We start from the raw sequence: 25,633 nt of genomic DNA on the forward strand, positions 1-25,633 counted from the left end.
GTCTGATTTGTACTTTGGAGCTCAGATCAGTTAGATCAGCATGGGAATGCTGCTTATACTATATTAATTAGGACTTCAAATGAGGACCTAGATGACCAGCACTAGTAGCAGGATTAGCAGCAACCTAACCCTCAGAGATGTGCAGCTCCACAGGAGAGAGAGGATCAGAGAGGTGCAGCTCTCGAGGTCATACCTGGCACACACGGTCTACAGGCAGAGAGTAGGTTTCCTTGACAAGTCGGAACAACATTGTCTCAGTAAACCCAGGGTCTCGCGTCAAGTGGTGGCAGACATTTGCAGCCTACTGGAGCAAGCTGCTAAGTGGACCAGGTGACAGATGGCTTGTTTGCCAGTACAGGCAATTATCTCATATTTGCCTGTGGTGACTGCAGCCAGAATGAACAGACATTCACATTTATGTCTCTAGCTGGCTTCCCACAGGTGCAGGGCATTATCGACTGCACGCAAGTGGCAATTAAGACATTCCCAGATCACCCAGGAGTATTCTTCAGCTAGCAAGGGCTTCCATTCCATCGTTTGAAGCTGGCCTGCAACCACGAAAAGATCTTTATGCAGGCGCATGCATGATTCACGAGCAGTCGCCGTGATACTTTCATCGTCCACCAGTCCACTCTCCCTGATCTCTTCCCACCTTGTAGCAGACTTAGCCAGCTGGATGCTTGGAGACGAGGGATACCCATGTAAAACGTGGCTGATGACATCCATGAGAAGCCCAACTAATGAGGTCCTGGAATGATGAAAGCCATATGACAACCAGATGTGTCATCGAGCATGCCATTGACATGCTGTAGATGTGCTTCTGATGCCTGGCCAGATATGGAGTTTCCCTTCAATACGCAGTAACCAGGGTCTCAGGATCTCCAGAATACTCATTGTGTGCTCTGGTCGGCGCAACATTGAAAAGCAGTAAGGTTTGGACCTGCGGGAAGAATGAGGCACAGAGGATTCTGAGGAGGCGGCAAAACATGATGCAGTCAATGCAGCAGTAGCAGGGCACATTGCTATCTGTGAAGCCTTCATTTATGTAAGCTTCACTTAGGATCCATCAGTCCAGCCATCTGACAACCACATGCAAAAGCCACTTGCTACGCTGCCGCCATCCCCCCGCCCCCACAAACCTCCCCATCACACTTCATTTCCCCAACACACAGCCCTGCAAACAACCAAGCATCCCTTTCATAGCCCCCCCCCCCCCCATTGCTTGGTGTCAATTCATTTCATGTTTTCCATCACAAGTGAAGAAGGCCACTTGCCAGTCAGCAACCAAAGGTGGGCAAGATAGAAAGAAGTAATTATGTGGCTCAAATATAAAACAAAAACTTACCAATCTAACGTTATATAACATACCCTTGTACACCTACAATATTGATCCTCTGATTGCTGAGATGCTCTTGCCTGACATCTTCTGGGTTTCGGAGCTCAGGAAGGACCTGGCAAAGACTGCTCTACCTGCACCTGTGCAGGGGCAGACTTAGCCATCGGAAGATGAGGCAGCATGTGAGGTACTGACTGAGTGCAAAATGGAAGTGCTTTGAGTTGAGTCACTCCTTCCATGTCTCCTTTCACCATCATCCTTTTCATGGTCCAACCACACGCCTGCTAGAAATGAGCTGGAGAACACTTTATTTCAGATAAGGAGGACCAAGGCTAGGGTATCATACACCCTATTTAAGGTCCCATTCGTAGCATGCAAGCCATTAATGAAAGTCTGCATGCACCCGTTTGATTGCCAGATTTGATGCTGCATGCAGATGGTCACTCTTTCCATGGACAAAGACATCATTGCAGTGGCCTGCGACATTCTGCTGTTCACGCCGACTCCTCCAATCTCTCTGCAAGTGTGCATTGTGCAGTTGGAACGCCTGCCAGTATATAGCACGTTTCTTGCCACTGCTTTAGGAGTATGTTGTTCGTTAAACAGTCCCTGAGTTGCAGCATGTGCGTCCAGCTGAGCAGAGCTTGAAGCATCAGGCAGCTTCCGGCGTAGACTCTCCACTGCTGTCCTTGTTTCCACTGTCCCCACTTGTGATATCTGAATCACCAGGTGACAAATCACTGCCTTGACAGTCCCTCTGAAGTGTCAATAGCTGAGCTGGCCCATGTTATACATGAGTCCTGTGATGGTGCATATTAAGAAGGAGTGACCTCCACTGAGGAGTTGTCATCATCCTTCGTCCTGTGGGCGCCCTGTGGGCGGCACAGTGGCGCAGTGGTTAGCACTGCAGCCTCACAGCTCCAGGGACCCGGGTTCGATTCTGGGTACTGCCTGTGCGGAGTTTGCAAGTTCTCCCTGTGTCTGCGTGGGTTTCCTCCGGGTGCTCCGGTTTCCTCCCACATGCCAAAGACTTGCAGGTTGGTAGGTTAATTGGCCATTATAAATTGCCCCTAGTATAGGTAGGTGGTAGGGAAATATATAGGGACCGTTGGGGATGTTATTGGAATATGGGATTCGTGTAGGATTAGTATAAATGGTTGGTTAATGGTCGGCACAGACTCGGTGGGCCGAAGGGCCTGTTTCAGTGCTGTATCTCTAAAACTAAAACTAAAAACTTCTGGACCACCTCCTGCAGGATGCTTGAGGTCCTGTGAGGAATTAAAGGCATGAATTAGAACTGTCCAGGTAAAAATGTTTTAAGTGATCATTATTCACATCATACATCACTGGCTACTGATGTCAAGTCAACATGAAGTGAGTGTTGTATGCCATATAGCTGACTTCCATTTAATTCTGTCACCAGGTAGCTGGGAGGCCTCTGTCTCCTATGGCTAAGCATGCCAAGGCTCCGCTGATCTTTAGCGCTGCCACCTCAGCAGCTGTGAGTTGAGAGATGAATGAAGGTGGTCACCACGCAGCTTAGAGCACAGGCTGAGAGGGACTGGGTGGCTGCCTGGCAGACAAGAAGGACAAGGCAGGTAGTGTTGGAATCCTTGGAAGGAATCCTAGTTTCTAACAGGTATTCAGTTCTGAGTACCAATGGGAGAGAGGGTTCCTCTGGAGAGTGCAGCGAGAGTCATGGCCAGAGCAGTATGGGTGGCTCAGCTGTACAGGGAGGGAGAAGAAAAGACAGGAGAGTAATAGTAATGGGGGATTCTATAGTTAGGGGAACAGATAGGTGTTTCTGTGGGCGCAGACATGATTCCAGGATGGTATGTTGCCTCCCAGGTGCAAGGGTCATGGATATCACCGAGGGGCTGCAGAGCATTCTGGAGGACGAGAGTGCACAGCCAGAGGTTGTGGTCCACATTGTTACCAACGATATAGGTAGAAAAAGGGATGAGGTCCTGCAGGCTGAGTTTAAGGAGTTAGAAAAGAGATTAGCAAGCAGACATCAAAGATAGTAATCTCCGGATTACTCCCAAGGCCACATGCTAGTGAGTATAGAAATAGGAGAATACACCAGATGAATGCATGGCTGGAGAGTTGGTGCAGGAGAGGGGGTTTCAGATTTCTGGGGCATTGGAACTGGTTCTGAGGAAGGTGGGACCTGTACAGGTCAGACAGTCACCTGAACAGTACCGGGACGAGTATCTTTGCAGGAAGGTTTGTTACTGCTGTTGGGGATGGTTTAAACTAGATTGGCAGGTGGGGGTGGGAACCTGAGGGCAGTTTCAGATGGGACAAATTCAGAGCAGGAAACGGGAGGCAGAAAATTAGCGATTGACTCTGAAAGACAGAAGAAGCAAAGGTGAAAAAGTGTACAGCACAGGATTTGGCAGTGTTAGGTATTTATTTAAATGCAAGGAGTATAACAAATAAAGCCGATGAGCTGAGGGCACAGATAGACACTTGGCAGCATGATATCATTGCTATAACAGAAACTTGACTTACAGAGGGGCAAAAATGACAGCTCAATATCCCTGGATATAGAGTTTTCAGGCAGGATAGAGAAGAGAATAAAAAAAGGAGGGGGTGCAGCATTATTGGTTAAAGAATCAATTACAGCTGTGAGGATGGATGATATGCTAAATGCATCATCGAATAATGCCATATGGGTTGAGCTCAGAAATAAAAAAGGGGCAGTGACACTACTCGGAGTGTACTATAGACCCCCGCTTAGTGAGAGGAAGATAGAAGAATAAATATGTAGGCAAATTTCTGAGTGCAAAAACATTAGGGCAGTAATAGTTGGGGATTTCAACTATCCTAATATCAACTGGGATACAAACCATGTGAAGGGCACAGAGGGCACAAAATTCTTGAACTGCATTCAAGAGCTTTTTTAGACTGCACATAACAAACCTAACCAGTGACTAGATTTAGTCTCAGGAAATGAAGCTGGACAAATAGATGAAGTAGCAGTGGGTAAACATTTTGGAGATAGTGACCATAATACAGTTCGATTTAGCATTATTACGGAAAAGGACAAAGATAGAACAGGAGTTACTGGAAGGCAATTTTTACTAAGCTGAGAGATGATCTGGCGCAAGTGGACTGGATACAGCTACTTGAAGGAAAATTAGTCATAGAGTCACACAGCACAGAAACAGGCCCATCGTGCCTGTGCCGACCATCAAGCACCTAACTATTCTAATCCCATTTTCCAGCACTTGGCCCGTAGCCTAGTATGCTGTGGCATTTCAAGTGCTCATGTAAATACTTCTTAAATGTTGTGAGGGTTCCTGCCTCTACCACCTCTTCAGGCAGTGCATTCCAGATTCCAAACACCCTCTGAGTGAAAATATTTTTCCTCAAATCCCCTCTAAACCTCCTGCCCCTTACCTTAAATCTATGCCGCCTGGTTATTGACCCCTCCGCTAAGGGATAAAGTTTCTTCCTATCTAACCTATCAATGTCCCTCATAATTTTGTATACATCAATCATGTGCCCACTCAGCCTTCTCTGCTCTAAGGAAAACAACCCTAGCCTTTCCAGTTTCTCTTCATAGCTGAAATGCTCCAGCCCAGGCAACATCCTGGTGAAACTCCTCTGCATCCTCTCCAGTGCAATCACATCCTTCCTATAATGTGGTGCTCAGAACTGTACACAGTACTCCAGCTGTGGCCTAACTAGCATTTTATACAGCTCCATCATAACCTCCCTGCTCTTATATTCTATGCCTCAGCTAATAAAGGCAAGTATCCCATATACCTTCCTAACCACCTTATCTACCTGTGCTGCTGCCTTCAGTGATCTATGGACAAGTACACCAAGGTCCCACTGATCCTCTGTACTTCCTTGGGTCCTACCATCCATTGTATATTCCCTTGCCTTGTTAGTCCTCCCAAAATGCATCAGCTCACACTTCTCAGGATTAAATTCCATTTGCCACTGCTCCGCCCATCTTACCAGCCCATCTATATCGACCTGTAATCTAAGGTTTTCCTCCTCACTATTTACGATACCACCAATTTTCACGTCATCTGCGAACTCACTGATCATACCTCCTATCATCTTCTTTATCTTTGGCCTCCTTGTCTCGAGAGACAATGGATTAGTGCCTGGAGGTGGTCAGTGGTTTGTGAAGTGCCTGGAGTGGCTATAAAGGCCAATTCTAGAGTGACAGACTCTTTCACAGGTACTGCAGATAAAATTGGTTGTTGGGGCTGTTAGACAGTTGGCTCTCCCCTTGCGCTTCTGTCTTTTTTCCTGCCAACTTCTAAATCTCTTTGAACCGCCACACTTTAGCCCCGCCTTTATGGCTGCCCGCCAGCTCTGGTGATCACTGGCAACTGACTCCCACGACTTGTGATCAATGTCACAGGACTTCATGTCGCATTTGCAGACGTCTTTAAAGCGGAGACATGGACGGCCGGTGGGTCTACCAGTGACAAGCTCGCTGTACAAGGTGTCCTTGGGGATCCTGCCATCTTCCACGCGGCTCACATGGCCAAGCCATCTCAAGCGCCGCTGGCTCAGTAGGGTGTATATGCTGGGGATGTTGGCCGTCTCGAGGACTTCTGTGTTGGAGACACAGTCCTGCCACCTGATGCCAAGGATTCTCCGGAGGCAGCGAAGATGGAATGAGTTGAGACGTCGCTCTTGGCTGACGTACGTTGTCCAGGCCTCGCTGCCATAGAGCAAGGTACTGAGGACACAGGCTTGATACACTCGGACTTTTGTGTTCCGTGTCAGTGCACCATTTTCCCACATTCTCTTGGCCAGTCTGGACATAGCAGTGAAAGCCTTTCCCATGCGCTTGTTGATTTCTGCATCGAGAGACAGGTTACTGGTGATAGTTGAGCCTCCTATATCCTATACCTATACCTCCTATATTCACGTCTAAATCATTAATGTGCGCTACAAACAACAAGGGTCCCAGCACCAATCCCTGCGGTACACCACTGATCACAGGCTTCCACTCGCAAAACAACCCTCTATCATCACCCTCTGCCTCCTGCCACTAAGCCAATTTTGGATTCTATTTGCCAAATTGCCCTGGATCCCATGGGCTCTTACCTTCTTGACCAATCTCCCATGCGGGACCTTATCAAAAGCCTTACCGAAGTCCATGTAGACTACATCAAATGCTTTACCCTCATCTACACATCTAGTCACCGCCTTGAAAAATTCAATCAAGTTAGTTGGACACGATCTCCCCCTGACAAAGCCATGCTGACTATCCTTGATTTATCCCTGCCTCTCCAAATGGAGATTAATCATGTCCCTCAGAACTTTTTCCAATAGTTTCCCTACCACAGATGTTAGAGTCACGAGCCTGTAATTACCTGGTTTATCCCTGCTACCCTCCTTGAATAATGGTACCACATTCACTGTCCTCCAGTCCTCTTGAACCTCTCCTATGGCCAGAGAAGATTTGAAAATTTGTGTCAGAGCCCCTGCTATCTCCTCCCTTGCCTCACATAACAGCCTGGGCAAAACACTGGGAGGCATTCAAAAGCAAGATACTTGGGGCACAGTGTAGACATGTCCCCACAAAGGAAAATGGTGGCACTGCCAAATCTAGAGCCCTTTGGTTATCTAGAAGCATACAGGGTAAGATAAAGCGAAAAAGAAAGCTTATGCCAGTCACAAAGTGCAGGGGTGAAGTAAAAAGGGAAATTAGGAAAGCACAGAGAGGGCATTAAAAAAATATAGGCAGGTAAAACCAAGGAAAACCCAAAGATGTCTTATCAGTACATTAAGAGCAAGAGGATAACTAAGGAAGGAATAGGGCCTGTCAGATGTACAAGGTAACTTCTACATGGATGTAGAAGATTTGGGCAGGATACTTAATGAGTACTTTGTCTCGGTCTTCACAAAAGAGAGTGATGATGCAGACATTGGAGTAAAAGAGGAGGAGTGTGAAATATTAGATACGATAAGCATAATAAAAGAGGAAGTACTAGAGGATCTGACATCCTTGAAAGTGGATAAATCACCAAGGCCGAATGGATTGTATCCCAAGCTGTTAAAGGAAGTCAGGGAGGAAATAGCAGGTGCTCTGAGGATCATTTTCAAATCCTCACTAGATACAGGTGAGGTACCAGAGGATTGGAGGTGTGCGAACGTTGTACCATTGTTTAAGAAGGGTGCGAGAGATAGGCCAAATAATTATAGGCCAGTCAGTCTGACCACAGTAGTGGGCAAATTATTAGAATCAATTCTGAGAGATAGGATAAACTGTCACTTAGAAAGGCATGGATTAATCAGGGATAGTCAGCATAGATTTGTCAAAGGAAGGTCATTTCTTACTAATGTAATTGAATGTTTTGAGGAAGTAACGAGGATTGAGGGTTGTGCAGTGGATGTTGACTGCATGGATTTTGTTAAGGCATTTGACTAGGTCCCACTTGGCAGACTGGTAAGAAAAGTAAAAGCCCATGGGATACAGCGGAATGTGGCTAGTTTGATCCAAAATTGGCTCAGTGACAGGAAACAAAGGGTAATGGTCGACGGATGTTTTTGCAAATGGAAAGCGGTTTCCAGTGGCATTTCACAGGGCTCAGAGTTGGATCCCTTTCTGTTTGTGGTATATATTAATGATTTGGACTCAAATGTGGGAGGCATGATTTGGAAATTTGCAGATGACACAAAAATTGGCCGTGTAGTTGATAGTGAAGAGTATAGCTGTCGACTCCAGAATGATGGTTTGGTTGAGTGGGTGGGAAAGTGGCAAATGGAATTCAATCCAGAGAAGTGTGAGGTAATGCATTTGGGGAGGGCAAACAAAGCAAGGGAATACACAATAAACGGGAGGATATTGAGAGGGATGGAGGAGGTGAGCGACCTTAGAGTGCATGTCTACAGGTCCCGGAAGGTGGCAGAACAGGTAGATAAGAGTGGTGAAGAAGGCATATGAAATGCTTTCTTTTATTGGCCGAGGTATAGAATACAAAAGTAGGGATGTAATGCTGGAACTGTATAAACACTGGTTAGGCCACAGCTGGAATATTGTGCACAGTTCTGGTCACCACATTACAGGAAGGGTATAATTGCTCTGGAGAGAGTACAGAGGAGATTTACAAGAATGTTGCCAGGGCTGGACAATTGCAGCTATGAAGAAAGATTGGATAGGTTAGGGTTGTTTTCCTTAGAACAGAGGAGGCTGAGGGGTGACTTAATTGAGGTATACAAAATTATGAGGGGCCTAGATCGAGTAGGCAGGAAGGACCTGTTTCCCCTAGCGGAGAGTTTAATTACCAGGGAGCACAGATTTAAGGTGATTGGTAGAAGGATTAGAGGGGACATGAGAGAAACGTTTTCATCCAGAGGGTGGTGGGTGTCTGGAAGTCACTGCCTGGATCAGTAGTGGAGGCAGAAACCCTCAACTCATTTAAAAGGTAACTGGACCTTCACCTGAAGTGCTGTAACCTGCAAGGCTACGGAACAGGTGCTGGAAGGTGGAATTAGATTGGGCTGGTTTTTCAGCTGGTGCAGACATGATGGGCTGAATGGCCACTTTCTTTGTCGTAACATTTCTATGGTTCTATGAAGGCTCACCTCCAGTTCTCTACCTCTCCCTCATGCTCTGTACTGTATTCTGCAAGGGGGAAAAGAGACCTATGAATGAGAGTAATGGCATGTGTTGAATGGATGTATGGAGAGCATTTGTTGAGGATGACTATGAGGGAGAGGCATGACATTGCATAAGAATGAGGGTGAATGTCAGTGGTGGGTGGCCAGATGGGGATGTGAGGAAGTACATAGACAGAGGGATGGGTGCACCTGCAAGGTAAGTTGGTGGGAGGAATGATGAGCTGGAGTAGGCTTGAGAAGGCAGAATGAGGGGATCGGCGTGATATGCGTATCAGGAATTAGTTGAATGTGCCACTGTATTCACTGTTCCTGCCCTGTTTAGGTCCTTAAACCACTTTCAGCATTTAATCCATGAGCATTGAATCACACTCCTGCTGCTGTCCTTATGGGCAACCTCCAGCCACACCTTCGTTGATTCACCAGCAGGCTTCTTCCTGCCGACATTGGGGAAGAGCATTTCCATACAGGCCATTACAGCCCGCAGCATTGCGTCCAGAAAGGCATCGCTAAAACGAGGTGCATCTGAACTCCATTCTGCCAATTCCTTCTGTTACGGTCTCCACTCCAAAATGTATCAAATTTCATATTTGCAATGTCCCTTTAAATACTGGAGTTGAAATCGACTCATGCGGGTCATCATTACGTCTACTCACACAGTGAGTAGCTGCGGCACAGTGGCGCAGTGGTTAGCACCGCAGCCTCACAGCTCCAGGGACCCGGGTTCGATTCCGGGTACTGCCTGTGTGGAGTTTGCAAGTTCTCCCTGTGTCTGCGTGGGTTTTCTCCGGGTGCTCCGGTTTCCTCCCACAAGCCAAAAGACTTGCAGGTTGATAGGTAAATTGGCCATTATAAATTGTCACTAGTATAGGTAGGTGGTAGGGAAATATAGGGACAGGTGGGGATGTTTGGTAGGAATATGGGATTAGTGTAGGATTAGTATAAATGGGTGGTTGATGTTCGGCACAGACTCGGTGGGCCGAAGGGCCTGTTTCAGTGCTGTATCTCTAATCTAATTGGCCGGGAAACCTGGAAATGATATGGTAATGCAGTAGTTGGGTTAAAAAGCCACTGACAGATGCACTGCACTTACTTCTGGGTTTCCTGTGCACGTTACTGGACCTCCACACTCCCAGTGTGCTGGGCGCTTAAAATCTAGCCCATTGATTTTGTACATGATATGAAATATACTTGACAAGCAGTTTTATTTTATATGTCATGATTTTTAGAGCATCCAGAGCCATGTTGGTGAGGAAGTACTGCAGAACCTGATCAACTACTCTCTAAATTATATGGCCAGCATTAAGCTGCCTAAAAAAAGGTAAAACTCATCTGAAACTAAACCACTTCAGCATAGTTTGCAATTCTCTTGTTTAATCAACATTTTTACAGCCAATACCCATTAAAACTTATCTCTTAATTTATTGCTAACTTCATTTGTTCATAATGGATAGCGATTCCAATGAATTAAAAGAGAAGTAAAAATTTCAATACAATGGAACAAATTGGGGTAAAAATTAGACTGCTTTGTAACTTTATAAGTTACAGGCCTATAATGTCCTGGCTTATCCTATCTCCTTTTTTAAAGAAGAAAGTTTTATTTGATAGTGTCCAGTCTTCTGAAACAAAGACCATCTGCTCTTTCTTCCCCCAGGATCCTCAGACGTAAATATTAAGTTTATCTAATTTAGTTTTGTGTAACTTCATTAGTGCCACTTGGCTTAATACTAACCTGCAAAATCCATCTCCTCAGTTTAAGACGAGTGATAGTACTTATTTATTATTTCCGATAATCCCTCACTCCCAATTACAAGCTTGTCATCTTAATCTCTCAGTGGCCCTACCTCTTCCTTGTTTAACCCCTGATGTGCCTAGCAATAGCACTTTTATTGCCCTTTTATTTTCTTTGGCTTAATTTGCATTCATGCTTCAGCTTTCTAATCTCCCCATTGAGAGACTTTCTCCATTTATATTTACCCTTTTTTAATTAAATAAGTGCTAAATGCTTTTTTTAAAGTTTGAAATTCAATCTAATCTTTCAATGCATCAATTGAACCTCAACCTTTTCCTTACTTGTTCCCTTTCTTTCTCCTATTTAAATATTTCAAATTTCTTATCTATAGTCCTATTTGCAAATGTCTCCTTTGATTTAAACTGTGAATAATTCCTATTTAACTTATTGTAATTTACAGCATTTCAGATAATTACTCTTTTCCTAGACTTTTCTTTTTCCTTTCTGAGCAAAAGTATATTGTGGCAACTGCTTTCCAAATGATCTCCTAATTTTGGTTACCTGTTAACTCTGCTTTTTTATCTAGAACCAGCTCAAGTAGTGCTTCCTTAATAAAAGCAAAATACTGCAGTTGCTGGCAATCTGAAATAAAAACAGAAAGTGCTGGAAATATTTAGCCGGTCAGGCAGCATCTATGGAGAGAAAAGCAGAGTTAACATTTCAAGTCTGTGACGTTTCGTCAGAACTGGCAAAGATTGGAAAAGAATTAGGTATTAAGCAAGTGTGGCGGGGGGTGGGGGGAACGGTGGGGGGGCGGGGAGTGGGGAAGAGAACAAAAGGGTTGGTGTGTGATAGGGCAGAAGGCATGAGATTAAATAACAAAGCTGTCCTGGGATAAAAGCAAAAAGTGTGTTAATGCTTGTGGTCAAAGACAAAGCAATGGTCCAGAGAGAGTGTTAATAGAATAATGAGCAACTTTGTCTACATGAAAAACAAAAAATAAAGTTAAAAAAGTATGTTTAAAAAAAAGGCCAGTCGTGCTCTGAAATTATTGAACTCAATGTTCAGTCGGCAAGGCTTTGGAGTGCCTAATCGAAAGATCAGGTGCTGCTCCTCGAGCTTGCTTGACTGACCTTTTTTTTTACATATTTATATGTATTTTTTATTTTATTTTTTTAACCATGTGTCTGTTTTTCATGTAGACAAAGCTTCTCATTCTATTAACACTCTTTCTGGACTATTGCTTTGTCTTTCACCACAAACATTAACACGCTCTCTGCCTTTGTCCCAGGACAGCTTTGTTACTTAATCTCTCCTGCCCTCTGCCCTATCACACACCTTATCTTTTGTTCTCTTCCCACCAACGCCCACCCCACCCACTTCACTTGCTTAAAGCCTAATTCTTTTCTAACCTATGCCAGTTCTAATGAAAGGTCACAGACCTGAAACGTTAACTCTGCTTCTCTCTCCACAGATTCTGCCTGACCTGCTGAGTATTTCCAGCACTTTGTTTTTATTTCAGTGCTTCTTTCCTTGTTGGAGTAGCAATATATTGATTGAGAAGACAGGCACAAACACACTACAAAATGCTTTCCATTTCTCGAACATTTTCCTATCTCAATGTATTATGAAATAATTAAAATCCCCATGAATTATAGTTTTTGTTAATCATTCTCTAATTTGTCTACGAATGGTGTCCTTGATTTCGTCTTCACTGTTTGGCAATCTATAATCTTCTTCCACTATTTTGACTAATCCCTTGCTATTCCTCAATTCAATCTAAATGAATACATTGGAGATCATTTCTCCATTTTAATTCCTTATGCTCTAGCTATTTTCTGTAATAATTGCCCTATATCCTTAAAAGCTTATAACCTGTTTAAATTGTTTAAAAAGTTTAATTGCTAATCCTGACTGGCAATCATGGTACTGTAGTTGTTACTTCATGGTTTTCTATCTTAATCAACAGTTCTAGATTCCGAATTTTGGTTCTTCTACTCGAAGAATTTTATTTTGGATTCCATTGTTGGGAATGTTTCCTCATCTGTCTTCCTGCATCCTGATTTTTTTTAACTATCTTGTTCTGTTTAACCTCTTAACTTTCTTATTATAAATACTTTCTGTTCCAAGCAATCTACTCTTATTATCTTGCTTTACCCCTTTCAGTGTTGTATTAGTTTAAACTCCCCCCACAACTGTAATTAACCTCCCTATAGGCTGCCTCTTTAGTACAGTTAACTCCTGCCTCAGTGCCCCAAGAATCTGTACCCTCCCCTCTAACACCATGCCACAAGACACACATTTACCTGCTTAATCTGGCTATTCTACTGCTGGCTAGCTAGTGGTAGTTCTCCTTTTCGGGTATTTGGTTGAATAGCTTTTTAATACACTAACCTTTAGAAATACATTTCCTGAATAGCTTATGTTTAAAAAAAGTGTGACTTCTAATTTATTCAACATACCAATCATAAATGTTTTCAAAATGTTGAAGCATCTCATTGTAGATAGACTGATAATCCATATTGTAGTTATTTTACTGTCCTTTGCAATTCATGCCTTATAATGCTATATTTCTTTCACAGAGGGACCTTTATTGAGTTCCGTAATGGAATGCTGAACATCAGTCCTATCGGTAGAAATTGCAACCAGGAAGAACGTATTGAATTTTTTGAACTTGATAAAGTGAGTTATTTAGAAACAATGTTTGACTGTTGGATGATCTGATGAAGACGTAGAAAAAGATATTGAAGACAGCCAATGAAAATAATTTGAATGAAAACTATTGCAGATTGAGGTGCTGGTCTGAAACTTACGGGGTTATTTTGGCCAAAGCATGAAAACCAGTGCCAAATGGGTGCAGTTCTAATAAGATTAGCCTGTTTTAAAAACTGGATTTAGCCCACAATTTTGGTCCTAATTGCTTACCACCATAATTTGAACTTGCCTGGAGGTACTAAACACGACACCTTCAGGATTACTGATCGACACAATTTTTATACAGCAGTATATATGGGCTCCATGCACTGAAAGTGTGGAATGCTCTGGCTGACACAGCAAGTTGCAGGATTGGTCGGGGACTTTGGGATAGGACAGACTGGTTCTTGGATGCGATATTGGAGATCCTTGTGAAAGAGGGCCAGAGGAGGAGGAATGTCTTGTCCCCTTGGTGGGGTTGGGGGGCCGGGGTGGGTGGTGGATGCCAACTCACCCTCCTGTCCCTCACTCCTGCAGCTGCTGGTGCTGCTTTGCCTGGCCTCATGCCTTCCTCCTATTCCTTGGCCAGACCAAGCTGGCTCCCCCAGCAAGATGCCCCTTGGCCAAGCTCTCCCTTCTTGTGACTTCTATAAGTTGTCTAATGAGATGTAGTAGCAGAGCACTGATTCCTTTTAGTGAGGTCCTTAGAATTTACAGAATAAATATTGCTTGAGTAATGAAATCTTGGCAGTGTCCCAGAAAGTCTATCAATGTGTTTCAGAGCTCTTCACAGCTACAGCATCACTGACCATGAAGTGGTGAGTATCCCTTTAAGTAGTGTTTGAGATAGACATCAGTGCCATGTTTACTGCCAAACAGCTGATCGATGTCCGAAGAGGGTATTAGTTGAAATGCTATCCATCAGAATGCCTTGCTTCTTTACTGAATGATAGGCATTTTAAGTAACAATCAGCTGTTTGACAAATCTCTGGTCAGCCATTCCTAGCACTGGCTTCAACTTCTTTACTAAGATGGGGTATTGTGCCAAACGCAGGCTCAACCGACATTTCATTATCCTTTCTTGGCCACCACTGTACCTTTTTACCGCCTAAAACCGGGATTGTTACAGAACAGAAGGAGACCTTTTTGCTACTGAGGCCCCCATCCCAATTTACAAAAAGTCCACAGACCCCGTACACAGGTTTTTTTTAATATAAAATTATACAGTTAAATAAAAATTAATATTTTTGTTTTACTTACTTGATGTAAAAGTTCTTATTGTTACTTGTTTCCAATCGCTCTGTGGCCTGACCCCCTCCAACCCCAACAATCATCTCAGATCTCTGCACTCCTCCAATTCTGGCCTCTTGTGCATTCCCAGATTTTCATTGCTCCATCATTGGCATCTAAACCTGCATTTAGTCCCATAGCTCTGGAATTTCCTCCCTAAACCCCTCTTTCTCCCTACCTACCTCTCCTCCTTTAAAACACTCCTTAAAACCTGCCTGTTTGATTAATCCTTTGGTTACTCTGTTATTTGGTTACTTTCTTATGTGGCTTGGAGTCAGATTTTGTTTGAGAACGCTCATGTGAAGTGCCTATGGACATTTCATTATGTTAAAGGAGAGGCCTCTCAAAGTGGTGTTAGACTTCTCCTTCAGCTGTTTTGGTGCACAACATCTCTTGACCCTTTCACTGCTTCTGTACTATCAGACTGCTGTCTGGCATCAAATCTTGGATGAAATGTAATCTCTTCCAGTTCCACATTGGGAAGACTGAAGCCATTGTCTTCAGAAACTGGTAGAAACGTCATAAACTTCGTTGCCCACCCTCGCCACTGTCTCAGGCTGAACCTTGATTGCCCCAGCATGAGCCAAGACTGCCTACCTTCCACCTCTGTATCAACGCCCGCCTCTGTTCTTACTTCAACTCATCTGCCTCTGAAACTCTCATTCATGCCTATGTCACCTCTAGACTTGATAACTCCAAAACTTTTTTGGTTAGCGTCCTATTCTCCATCCTGTATAAATTTCAGATCTTTTAAAACTCTGTTACCTGTATCCTATCCCACACTAAGTCTCATTATCCCAGTCCTCGCTAAAATTAAATGACATTCCCCATAATTGCATGTGATCTGTTCAAGACTGATCCAACCCTTGGGTTTTGATTATTATTACAAACCAGCCTTGTGATTTTTGATATTGCCTGAATTAGATTATGAATCTCTATCTCACTGTCAGTTATCTATTATTCTGTAAGTTTTAATAAAAGATTGCAGAATAGGTTTTTGAAATTGTGTAGTAACTAATACATAGATTAGTGATTAACATATATTTATGATCCTCTAGTGTTGGATTTCCCCACACAAGTGGAAACAGATTCTCTACTTCTACCCTATCAAACCCCAGTACAATTTAAAAAACCTCAGTCTAGTCACCCCTCAGGCTTCTCTTTTCCAGAGAAAAGAACCCCAGGCTTTGCTGATAATGAGATCATCCATTTTCCAGCCACGTTTTATGCAGAGTTAGCTGATCGGAATTGGGCTGGTAATGCAGAAGGCACCATTATTATCAGCACATGTGACATGTTTAATCACTATGATGGCAGGAATTAAAGATAACTTTTTACGGGTTACTTTCTACAATTGCGCACTGAAAGCTACTGGTGGAATCACTGGTACACTGGCTATCTATCCTTCCCTGACCTCTTCAAACATTTCTGTTTCTTGCATTCCTTTCATATCTTCTATTTCTTTTCTTGTGTTCCTTTTAAGTTGCCAAACTGGAAGGTGCATGTGAAATTTGAAGAGCGAACTCATTCACTACAGAATGATTTCTTCAAAATATGTGCATAGGCAAAACAGTGGCACTATTGAAATCTAATCTGGACAAGTGCAATGTACTGCGCACATTAGCAGTAAATAGCTGATGTAAGTATTCCATGAATGTTGTCCAACCACCTAAGGAGTGGTTGTGCATGGGGTTTTAATTGACTGATTGCTGAACATGTCCAATCATGGTGGTGCACCAGTCAGCAAAACAAATAGAATGCAGAACTATATTGTCAGTAGAGTTGAGGGAAGTCATGCTCAAATTGTATTGTGCTCTGATCAGACCACACCCCAGTGATGTATTCAATTCTGGTCACTAAGACGGAAGCGAGACATTTAAGCCTTGAGGTGGTTCAGAGAATATCCTAGTGTCAGAGAACAAAGTTATGAGGAAAGATTGGAGAAACCTAGGATTTTCAGCCTTTAAAGGAAATGACCTTATAGCGATTTTTAAAGTCACTAGCAGAGACCTGTAAAACATTTGCAGTTAAATATTTATCTATTGCAACAGTACTTCTTTACTTACAGGATTTCTAGTTAATTTTTCACGAAAGACTTGAACAAAATCAAAACTTTTCATTCTGGAAAAAGTTGCGTAAAGCTATTCATGTGTGAAAACAGGCCTAGAAATATAAACACAAATTTTGTCAAGAGTCTGACCTTGTGACTTGTTCATAGAATGTAAAAGTCCATTTGGAAATTATTTTCTCCTGAATTGAAAAGGCAAGCTTACATCTGACAAGCTCAATATCACTTGAGGAATAAACACTCTGGCCAAAATTTTACATTAGCTAGGAGGCCCCAACCACTGGCCAAAACGTCAGGGGTGGGTCTGTCTCCACCAGGCCTGGGAGCCACGCTATGATTTTACATGGCCCAGGCCCTTAATTGGCCTTGGTTGGAACTCCCTCTGAGGCAGGAAGTCCCGCCTCCAAGAGTTGCCGACCAATCAGCAGGTCAGCTGCTCACAGTCCCAACAGCGCCACCAGGAGTGGGGCCTCACCGGGGACAATCAGCTGGGCCCCGGCGAGGCATGGGGGATTGGTTGGGGTGTGGGAGGTGGGGAATATAGCTCAGTGGGGGCAGTTGGGCCGTGGGGGGCCCTCCATGGGGCACAAGGTGTCACTTAATTGGGCTGCAGCAGGGGAATGTTTCTTGTCACCGCCACCCTTTGTGAAATTGCAGTGAGGGTGGGAAGGCAATGGAAACGGTAGCCCCTGCCTTCCACTTAATTTTATGATTCCCCCGTCTCCAGCCCGCTCCTGCAGGGGGTGTAACATTTCGGCCTCTATTTGCTGAAACTTCAGCATCTATCATTGAAGTAAACAGTTTCCTAACAGCCATTTCATGGGATGTGTGTGTCACTGGCAGGGTGGAAGAGGTCGCAGGTTTGGAAGGTGCTGTCAAACGATGCATGGTGAGTTGCTGCAGTGCATCTTGTAGATGGTACACACTGTTGCCACTGTGCATTGGTGGTAGATTGAGTGAATGTTTAAGGTGGTGGATGGGGTGCCGTTCAAGTGGGCTGCTTTATCCTGGATGGTGGACAGGCTTTGGGGAGTCAGGAGGTTGGTTACTCACTGCAGAATCATCAGCGAACATCCCCACTTCTGACCTTATAATGGAGGGAAGGTCATAGATGAAGCAGCTGAGGATGGCTGGGCCTAGGGCACTACCCTGAGGAATTCCTGCAGTGATGTCCTGGAGCGGAGATGATTGACCTCCAACAACCACAATCCTCTTCCTTTGTACTAGATATAACTCCAGTCAATGGAGAGTTTTCCCCCGATTCCCATTGACTCCAGTTCTGCTCAGGCTCCTTGATGCCATACTCGGTCAAATGCTGCTATGATATAATGGGCAGTCACTCTCACCTCACCTCTTGAGTTCAGCTCCTTTGTCCATGGCCAAGGCTGTTGTTACATCCGAGGCTGGAGGAGTGCACTGTCTCTCTCTAGTTCCACTTCACCACGGGTCACAATATACATATACTTAAATGTTTACCCAGTTACCGATGTGGAGGGTATAGATTGTTATCTTCATCTATAGAATCAACACAGATATATTCTTTTAATTCACCTGACAGCTTTTCTAAAACTTTATCATTCAAATCTAGTGAATCTTCATTTTTAGCACAAAGAATAGCTTTCGAATAATAAGTTATATCAAATTATTGTCCCCACCATTTTGCCACACTTAATAAATTGTATCATCTTATCCACCCAACCCATGCCATCCCATCATTCCCATTTCATTCCCTCCCTCATGGAACAATCTCTCCAGTCAGGTAATTTAGTATCAGGGTCTGAAGGGGTTAATGGTTGAGACAGTGTGAGTAACCTCTCCCACTGTAGTAGTGATGGGCTAATAGTCACATGGGCAGTAAACTTGGAAGGAGCTAGAAGCACCATTAGAAGTGCTAGCTAGAGATCCTCATGGCGAGTATAACGTAAATAAAGAGTTGATGTTTAGCCAGCCAGAGACTCAAGACCTTTGTGAAGAACCCTATAACTATGCTACCAACAACATACAATATCGTGACCTTGATATACAACATGGTGATCAATGGCGGGTGCTGTAAAACTTGGTACATGGTGAACAAACCCAGAAGAGAAGCCTAACCTGGTAAGAGAAGCGCCAAATGACTACAGATCTCGGGAGATGCTGTGAGGAGCTCCACAGCTGCTATGTAGACAATGAAAGGCATGGTGAGTTGGTGAGTCAGCCGCGCAAGTCAGCCCACATGGTGGGCTGTGTGAACGATCCAGGTCCAGCAATCGGGCTGCAAGTCACAGAACCGAGCGATGGTCGGGGAATGGGGGAAAACCTTGTACAAAGTTACGTTATTTAAAACAGTGCATTGGACAGGCAAGAAGGGAAGACATGAAAATGAAAAACAGTCGATCCCTGGTTAGGGCGGCTCCGGAGTCAGCGGCTATTATTTGAGTGCACCGAGGAAGGAAAGAGTGGGAAACCTCAAAGTGTGGGAATACCCAGAAAAGAGCAGGAAACCTTCAGGTACTGCAAGAACACCTCCATTAAGAAATGAAAATAAGGGAATACCCAACAGAGTTTAGCACAGGATGGATTCAAAATATAAAATGCCAGAAAGTTTCCAAAATTCAGAAGGGCCCAACCAGATTCAAAACTGGACAATCTGGAGAAAAAGATTTTTAAGATTCAGAATAGCTTCAAAATGTCATACTAAATCCGAAGCAGTGCAAGTAAATACTTTACTCCGTAGGTGAAATAGCTGATAATGTGATCGTGAGATAAGGCATCAATGAAGCTACGGCTAAATTTGAGGATGTGTTGCAAGCTTTTGATAATTATTTTCAATTAAGAAACAATAAGATCCTCGAAAGGGGGAAGTTTAATAAAAGGATTCAGCAGCTAAGCGAATCAGTGGACGTTTTCATTAAAAATTTGTATAGATTGGCTGAAAGATGTGAGTACGGAGCACAAAAGACCGAATTGATTCGAGACTATATAGTATTTGGAATAGCTGATGAGTCTTTATCAGATCTCTCAGTCAAAAAAGAACCTCACTCTGGAGAAAGTGATTCAGATTGTGCAACAGGCAAAAGTCAGAAGACAAAATAGAGCCATCCTGAGGGCTGAAGAAAAGCCTTCGAATGGAAAGAGTCTGACGACGGTACAGTCCCTCAAGCCCAAGAAGGGAAACAAACACTGTAGAGAAGAAGTTACGCACAGGTGAGAGAGTGCAAGACACCATGAAACCCTGTGGAGCTAGAAAGACCCACAGACGTGATCAGTGTCCTGCTAGTTAAGCAGAATGCTTTAAGTGCAAGAAGTCAGACCATTATGGGAAGATGTGTCAGAGCAAAATCCCTTCTCATGGAAGTGTCAAACACAAAGCTTTCACACACAGTTATGAATGAGTTGCACCAATTCCCAGTGGAATTACTAGGAGAAATTAACGACCCCAATCAGACATTCTGGAAGGCAGACATTTATGTCAATGGACATATTACAAATTATAAATTGGACACAGGCACAAGTATCACAGTTCTGTCAGACCAAGAGCCATGGTTGACGAGACATTCCTTACAATCAGCAGATACTCAGTTACAAGGTCCTGGAGGGTTATAACTGAAGGTCAAAGGAAACCCTGTCTGTTTTGAAAAAAAAATCTATAATTTTCATTTTTAAGCAGAAGAGCATGTTTAGACCTACATCTACTTAAAGGAGTGGAAGAAATTAAACGTCCAGAGTCCAACAGTCACTTTCAAGCAGACTTTCCAAAACTGTTCTCACGTCTAGAAAGACTGAAGACCGAGTACAGTATAACATTGAAAGGAAGATGCCAGACCGGTATGGAAGAGATGAACAGGATTAACAAAGCTGTGACGAGGGAAATTCATCCTATGTCTTCGGTGGATGAAAGCCTGGCAAAGCTATCAAAAAGCATAATTTTCGTGAAACGTGACACGAACAATGGCTTTTGGCAACATCCATTAGACAAGAAGTCAGGATTCCTTGCAACATTCATCACATCATTCGGAAGATTATGCTTCAGTTGCTTACCATTCAGTATAACAGCAGCACCGGAAATCTTCCAGAAGACCCTGTTCAACTTTCTTCAAGGTTTAAAAGGGGTGATTTGTCACATGGATGGCATCCTGGTCCACGGAGAATAAATCGAAGAACATGAGAGTGCGGCGCAGTGGTTAGCACCGCAGCCTCACAGTTCTAAGGACCCGGGTTCGATTCTGGGTACTGTCTGTGTGGAGTTTGCAAGTTCTCCCTGTGTCTGCGTGGGTTTCCTCCGGGTGCTCCGGTTTCCTCCCACAAGCCAAAAAGACTTGCAGGTTGGTAGGTAAATTGGCCATAATAAATTGCCCCTAGTATAGGTAGGTGGTAGGGAAATATAGGGACAGGTGGGGATGTGGTAGGAATATGGGATTAGTGTAGGATTAGTATAAATGGGTGGTTGATGGTCGGCACAGACTCGGTGGGCTGAAGGGCCTGTTTCAGTGCTGTATCTCTATTAAAAAAAAAATGACGAGAGTCAAAGCAGTTCTACATTGTCTTCAAGAAGAAGGGCTGACAATGATGGGCGTGAATTCTCGAAAATGTCTATTCAATTCTTAGGCAATATTGTGAGTGGTAAAGGCATAATGGCGAGAGCCATTAGTGAGCTCCCTATCCTAACTACAATCCAACATCTCCAAAGATTCCTAGGAATGGTGAATCAGTTGGCAAAATTTTTACCCAACTTGGTGCAGGTAACCATCATTAAGGCAACTTTTGAAGAAAGATCAAGCCTGGAGTTGGAACATACATCAAGAGCAGGCATTTCAAAGAATTAAGGATTTGCTAGTTTTAACAGGGATATTAGCACACTGCAACCCTTCATTTTCGACTATAATTGCAGCAAGTGCCTAATCTACAGGGTTGGGGGCGGTTCTGTTTCAAGAACAGCCAAATGGATGTCAAAGACTGATCTATTATGCATCTAGAGCTTTGTCCAAGACACAGACAAGGTATGCAGTCATTGAAAAAGAAGCACTCACAGTCACGTGGGCTTGCAAGAGGCTTTCAGATTACATTATTGGTTGAAAGTGGTTATTGAGACAGACCACAAACCCTGGGTTTCCTTACTGGAGGAGAAGGAAATTGCTAGGATGCCTCCAAGAATTCAGAGATTCCAATTGATGTTGATGAGATATACCTACAAGATAGTATATGTACAAGGGAAGATGCAAACTTCCATAGGTGCATTGTTGAGAGCAACTGTTGACCATCCGACACGACAGGATGTTAACTTTGTTGAAGAGATAGAATCATATTCACAATACACAGTGTCACAGCAGCAGCAAGTGCACAGAAACTTCAAGAAGTTTGTCAATCAGAAGCAAGATGAGGAATGTATTTAGATACACCAGTATTGTGCAAAAGACAGGAACGTCCTAGTGGGAAAGTAATGAAAGTTTTCTTCAAATTCAGGAAACACTTCATAATCGTCAATGATTTGTTGGTGTATAATGACAGACAAGTCATTCTAAGTTCACTTCGATCAGATATCTTGGCAAGAATTCATCAAGGCCTCATGGGAATTACAAAATGTAGAGCTCGTGCTCAATCATCTGTTTGGTGGCCAGGAATATCAAAAGACATCGAGAGTATGATCTTAAATTGTCAGAGAGGTGCAGTACACAGACCAAAACAGAGAGAACCTCTGATAACAATTTCCAACTAAACCATGGGAACATCTATGAATGGATTTATTTATGTGCAGTGGAAAATCTTACATAATAGTGACCGATTTTTTTTTAATGGTGGATAGAAGTGAAAAGATTGTACTCAACAACAGCAGAATCTGTTCTTGGAGCTTCACAGGAGATCTTTGCAACGCATGGTATCCCTGACAAGGTTGTGTCAGACAACAGACCACCATTTGCAAATGAATACTTCAGATAATTTGCGAGGAAGTGGGGATTCGAATATCTCTCAAGTTACCCTCAAATGAATGGTGAAGCAGAGAGAGGAGTACGAACTATTGTTGAAGAAGAACGATGATCTTCCAACTGCATTATTGAATTATTGATCTACTCCATTGTTATGTGGACTTTCACCTTCAGAGCTGTTGATGAGCAGGAACCTGAAAACTTAACTTCCCATTCTTCCCAGAAAACTACAACCTGGGATTGAAGTACAAGACTACAAAAAAGTCAAAGAGAAGTTTTATAGGAACCAACAAGCTCACAATTATAATTGATTTTGTACTAGAAATCTGCCTAGATTAAAAGATGGTGAGAAGGTATGGATACGAGATCTAGAACGTGAAGATAGAGTTGTTCACAGAGATGAAGTCCATCTGAGATCGTATGTAATTCACACTTCTGAGGGTACTGTACACAGAAGTAGGAGAAACCTTATCCCTATACCTCAAAAACGGCAACCAGTCATATATCTGGAGGAACCAGATGATGATAGAGAAACCCAGAAATAACAGGACACTACAAACATTGGTAAAGGCCATCCAAGTCATCAAGCAAGACTTACAAGAAAGACTACTGATCTTCCGAGTCAGACAAGAACATGATCAGGGAGAGTCATAAAGTCTCCTGACTGATTGCATCTGTGATGTCAGAGACTTGGGGGGAGATGGAGTATAAGGGTCTGAAAGGGTTAATGGTTGAGACAGTGAGAGTAACCCTATTGTAGTGATGTGGTAATAGTCACATGGGCAGTAGGCTTGGAAGGAGTGAGAAGCACCATTAGAAGTGGTAGCTAGAGACCCTCATGGAGAGTGTAAATATAAATCTAAATAAAGAGTTGAGGTTCAGCCAGCCAGAGACTCTGAGACCCTTGTGAAGAACCCTATAACTACACTACCAACAACATACAATATTGTGACCTCGATATACAACAGATAACTTTGTTGTTGGGCTCCCCATACCTTCCACTACTTTCGTTCTCCACCAACCACCCCAAGCCACCGCCACCAGTCGTTAGCAGCCACACATGCATCACGCGCTGCAGTCCTCCACGCACCCCATGTTCCTCTGCATGCACCAGGCACCACCCACCAAGTTTCCCTAAACTGACCAATCAAAATGGGCCGAACAGACAAAAAATGGGTGGTATTATCGATAGTTATATAAACCATATAAAAAGGTAAATTCAGAATATGACTTTAAACCAAGTCATGATAGCTCAATGCAGCACATTCACACTTGCAAAAGATACATTTAGATCTGTTGTTAGGAATGTCACACAGAGTAATAAATGCATGAAATAGACTTCTGATGAATAGTGGAGCTGAAAGCTGTTGGATGCAGTGAAGGGAGAACTGTAGTCTTTCTAGATGGATGAACTAAGGTGGGCCAAATAACTGTAGGAACATAGAAACAACAGTTGGCCTTTCAGAGCCTGCTATTTATCTGTATTTATCTTGTGATTTTGTGACTAGCCAAAAATCCTCCTAACTGTAAATTCATATTATAGTATCCTGTCATTGTCACATGGTGGTGCTGTAGAACTGTGTACTGAAAGTTTACATTGTTTAAACAATGGATTTTGATGTACTTTTGGCAATTTCTGTATATCACTAAATTTCATAAAGCATCAGCTGAAGCTAGGTACTACAGCAGTACAACTTTTTAGCATTAAAGATAATTTTACAGTTCCTTCAGCCCACCAGTAATGGTGGGCATGCAGTGGATATTGGTTATTAGACAATTGGGTTATAGAAGAGGATTTTCTCCTGGTCCAAACCGAGAATTGGCAAACCTCAGATCAACTGAATTTTTAACTATTGCATTGTAATTTTGTGTATATTTAAAGAACCCCATTTCTCTTAATGGTTTTGCAACAGCTCCTATACTGGACCCTTATGCCCTATGATCTCGACACTGTACCTTTTCTGTAATCTGCTCTCCTGGAGTTTATGACCTTTAGGGTTAACGATTATCTTATTTGCAGTAATCCATATATTGAATTAAATAGCAACAGGAGTAAGCCATTTAGCCCCTTGAGCCTATTCCACCATCCAGTTAGATTGTGGCTAATCTGTACCTCAGTTCTATTTTCCCACCTTGATGCATATCTCTTGATGCCCTTGCCGAACAAAATTATCTCAATCTCAGTCTTGAAAATTTCAATTGACCCAGCATCCATAGTCTCGAGTTCCAGATTTTTACTACCATTTGTGTGAATAAGTGTTTCCTAATCTCCTTCTTAAATGGCCTAGCTCTGATTTTAAAATTATGCCCTCTTGTTCTGGATCCCTCCTTTAGAAAACAGTTTCTGTTTATCCACCCATTGAATCCCTTCATCATTTTGAATACCTCAATTAGATTACCCTTCAAGCTCTCAACTCAAGGGAATATAAACCAAGTTTATGCAATCAGTCCCCATAATCTAACCCTTTAAGGCCTGCTATCATTTTAGTGAATCTACACTGTACCTCTTGCTCGGCCAATGCATCTTTCCCTTCAGTGCCCAAAACTGAATGCCATACTCTAGATGAGGTCTGACCATGACTTTGTATTAATGAATTATCACTTACTCACTTTTGAATTCCAACGCCCTTGAGATAAAGGCCAAGGTTCCATTAGCTTTTTGATTGCTTTTTCTACCTGTTTAGTGATTTGTGCACACGGGCACCTAAATCCTTTTGCTGTTCCATCGCTCCTAGTATCTCACCATTAAGAAAATATTCCAATTTGTCTTTCTCAGATCCAGAGTGGATAACCTCACACTTCCCAACATTGAACTACATCTACCATAGTTTTGCCCAATCACTTATGTCTATGTCTCTTTTTAACTTCCTCCTCCCATCCAGACAACATATTGTGAACATGGGTTGATGCTATGCTACACACTCTTCAAATAGGTCAATATTGTACACTAGAGTTTGATAGGCTAAAGAAAAGAAAATATTTACACTCATTAACAAATAAGTGTAAAACTG

The 25,633-nt window shown here is 43.1% G+C and overlaps 1 protein-coding gene across 2 annotated transcripts in view; it reads left to right on the forward strand.

Annotated features, from left to right (window-relative positions):
- Window positions 1-25,633, forward strand: part of pmm2 (phosphomannomutase 2) — a 38,656-nt gene that overhangs the window by 7,564 nt on the left and 5,459 nt on the right. For both annotated transcript variants that reach the window (XM_068056135.1, XM_068056134.1), the window contains exons 4-5: window positions 10,165-10,256; window positions 13,250-13,349. In XM_068056135.1, the coding sequence (XP_067912236.1) occupies window positions 10,165-10,256; window positions 13,250-13,349 (192 nt within the window). The remainder of the gene's footprint in view (window positions 1-10,164; window positions 10,257-13,249; window positions 13,350-25,633) is intronic.

This window comes from Heterodontus francisci, chromosome 24 (genome assembly GCF_036365525.1).
Source record: "Heterodontus francisci isolate sHetFra1 chromosome 24, sHetFra1.hap1, whole genome shotgun sequence".
Classification (NCBI taxonomy): domain Eukaryota; kingdom Metazoa; phylum Chordata; class Chondrichthyes; order Heterodontiformes; family Heterodontidae; genus Heterodontus; species Heterodontus francisci.